Genomic DNA, 1035 nt, shown 5'->3' on the forward strand with positions numbered 1-1035 from the left:
CCGGGTGCAGCGTCCAGCTCTCACCAGCTCAACCCTGCCGAAGCCGCCGGTGCCCAGGATGACGCGCTGGCCCTGCCGCGGCCCCTCCTCATAGTGCATGGCCACCAGGTCCTCCAGCCGCACCGGCGCCAGGGGCTGCCTCAGGCTCGGAGACCCCCAACCCCTGCGGGTGGGAACCGTGGCCCTGCAGCACTCGCACCAGCACCAAGGGGCTGCCGACACCCAACCCTGCTGGGGCCCAGGACCCCCCCGCTGCTCCCCAGGGACGGTGCTGGGGCGGACCTCAGGGACCTCCCAGCACCAGGCTGTACCCTGGGCCATGGGGATGCTGCAGCACCCAGAGCAACCCCAGGGACCCTGTGTCACCCAGCTGGACCCCAGTGACCCCCAGTCACAGGGCTGGGCTTTGGCTGACTTGCTGCTGTCTGTCCCCCCCCACCACTGCCCACCCACGGCCTGAAGCCAGGGAGCCCAGTCCCAGGGCAGGGTGGCCCCATCCCCATTCTCATCCCCTCCCTAGCACATCTCTATCCATTCCTGTACCAGTCCTCGTTCTCACCTCCTTCTTCATCCCCATCCCCTCCCATCCCATCATCCCATCCCAGTCCCCATCCCGCACTGACCTCCCAGGACCTTCTAGGGCCGGAGCTTCTGTCTCAGACGTGTTTCTGGGGTAGGAAGGAGCCGGGGGGGGGCAGGGGGCAGTGGCACCAGCCCCTGCTCAGCACCGGGCACCCTCACGGCCCCCTCCCCACAGTCCCTTCCCCATGGCCCTGGAGCCCCATGGCCCCACCAGGGACGGGCACAGGGTGTGGGGGGCAGCAGCGACCCAGAGCCACGTGTGGGACCAGGATGGAGCCACCTTGGCCGGGTGGTCCACAGTGGGGGGGCACCTCCATGGCAGAGTGAGCAGAGCCCTGTGCCATGGGGCTCAGTGGAAGCAGGATGATGCCTGGACTGGGGCACCCACCCCAGGCAGAGTCCAGGGCCACAGTGCAGCCCCCGGCCCGGCCGCACCATCACCAGCCACTGGCT

The 1035-nt window shown here is 69.2% G+C and overlaps 1 protein-coding gene across 1 annotated transcript in view; it reads right to left on the reverse strand.

The window, feature by feature from the left end:
* The window catches only part of LOC104830771 (cGMP-dependent protein kinase 1-like), a 5256-nt gene that overhangs the window by 1379 nt on the left and 2842 nt on the right, over positions 1-1035 (reverse strand). Inside the window, exon 8 of the mRNA XM_010565913.1 lies at positions 19-163. Coding sequence (XP_010564215.1) covers positions 19-163 — 145 coding nt within the window. The remainder of the gene's footprint in view (positions 1-18; positions 164-1035) is intronic.

Source organism: Haliaeetus leucocephalus, unplaced genomic scaffold, assembly GCF_000737465.1.
Source record: "Haliaeetus leucocephalus isolate CR32 unplaced genomic scaffold, Haliaeetus_leucocephalus-4.0 Scaffold197, whole genome shotgun sequence".
Lineage (NCBI taxonomy): Eukaryota > Metazoa > Chordata > Aves > Accipitriformes > Accipitridae > Haliaeetus > Haliaeetus leucocephalus.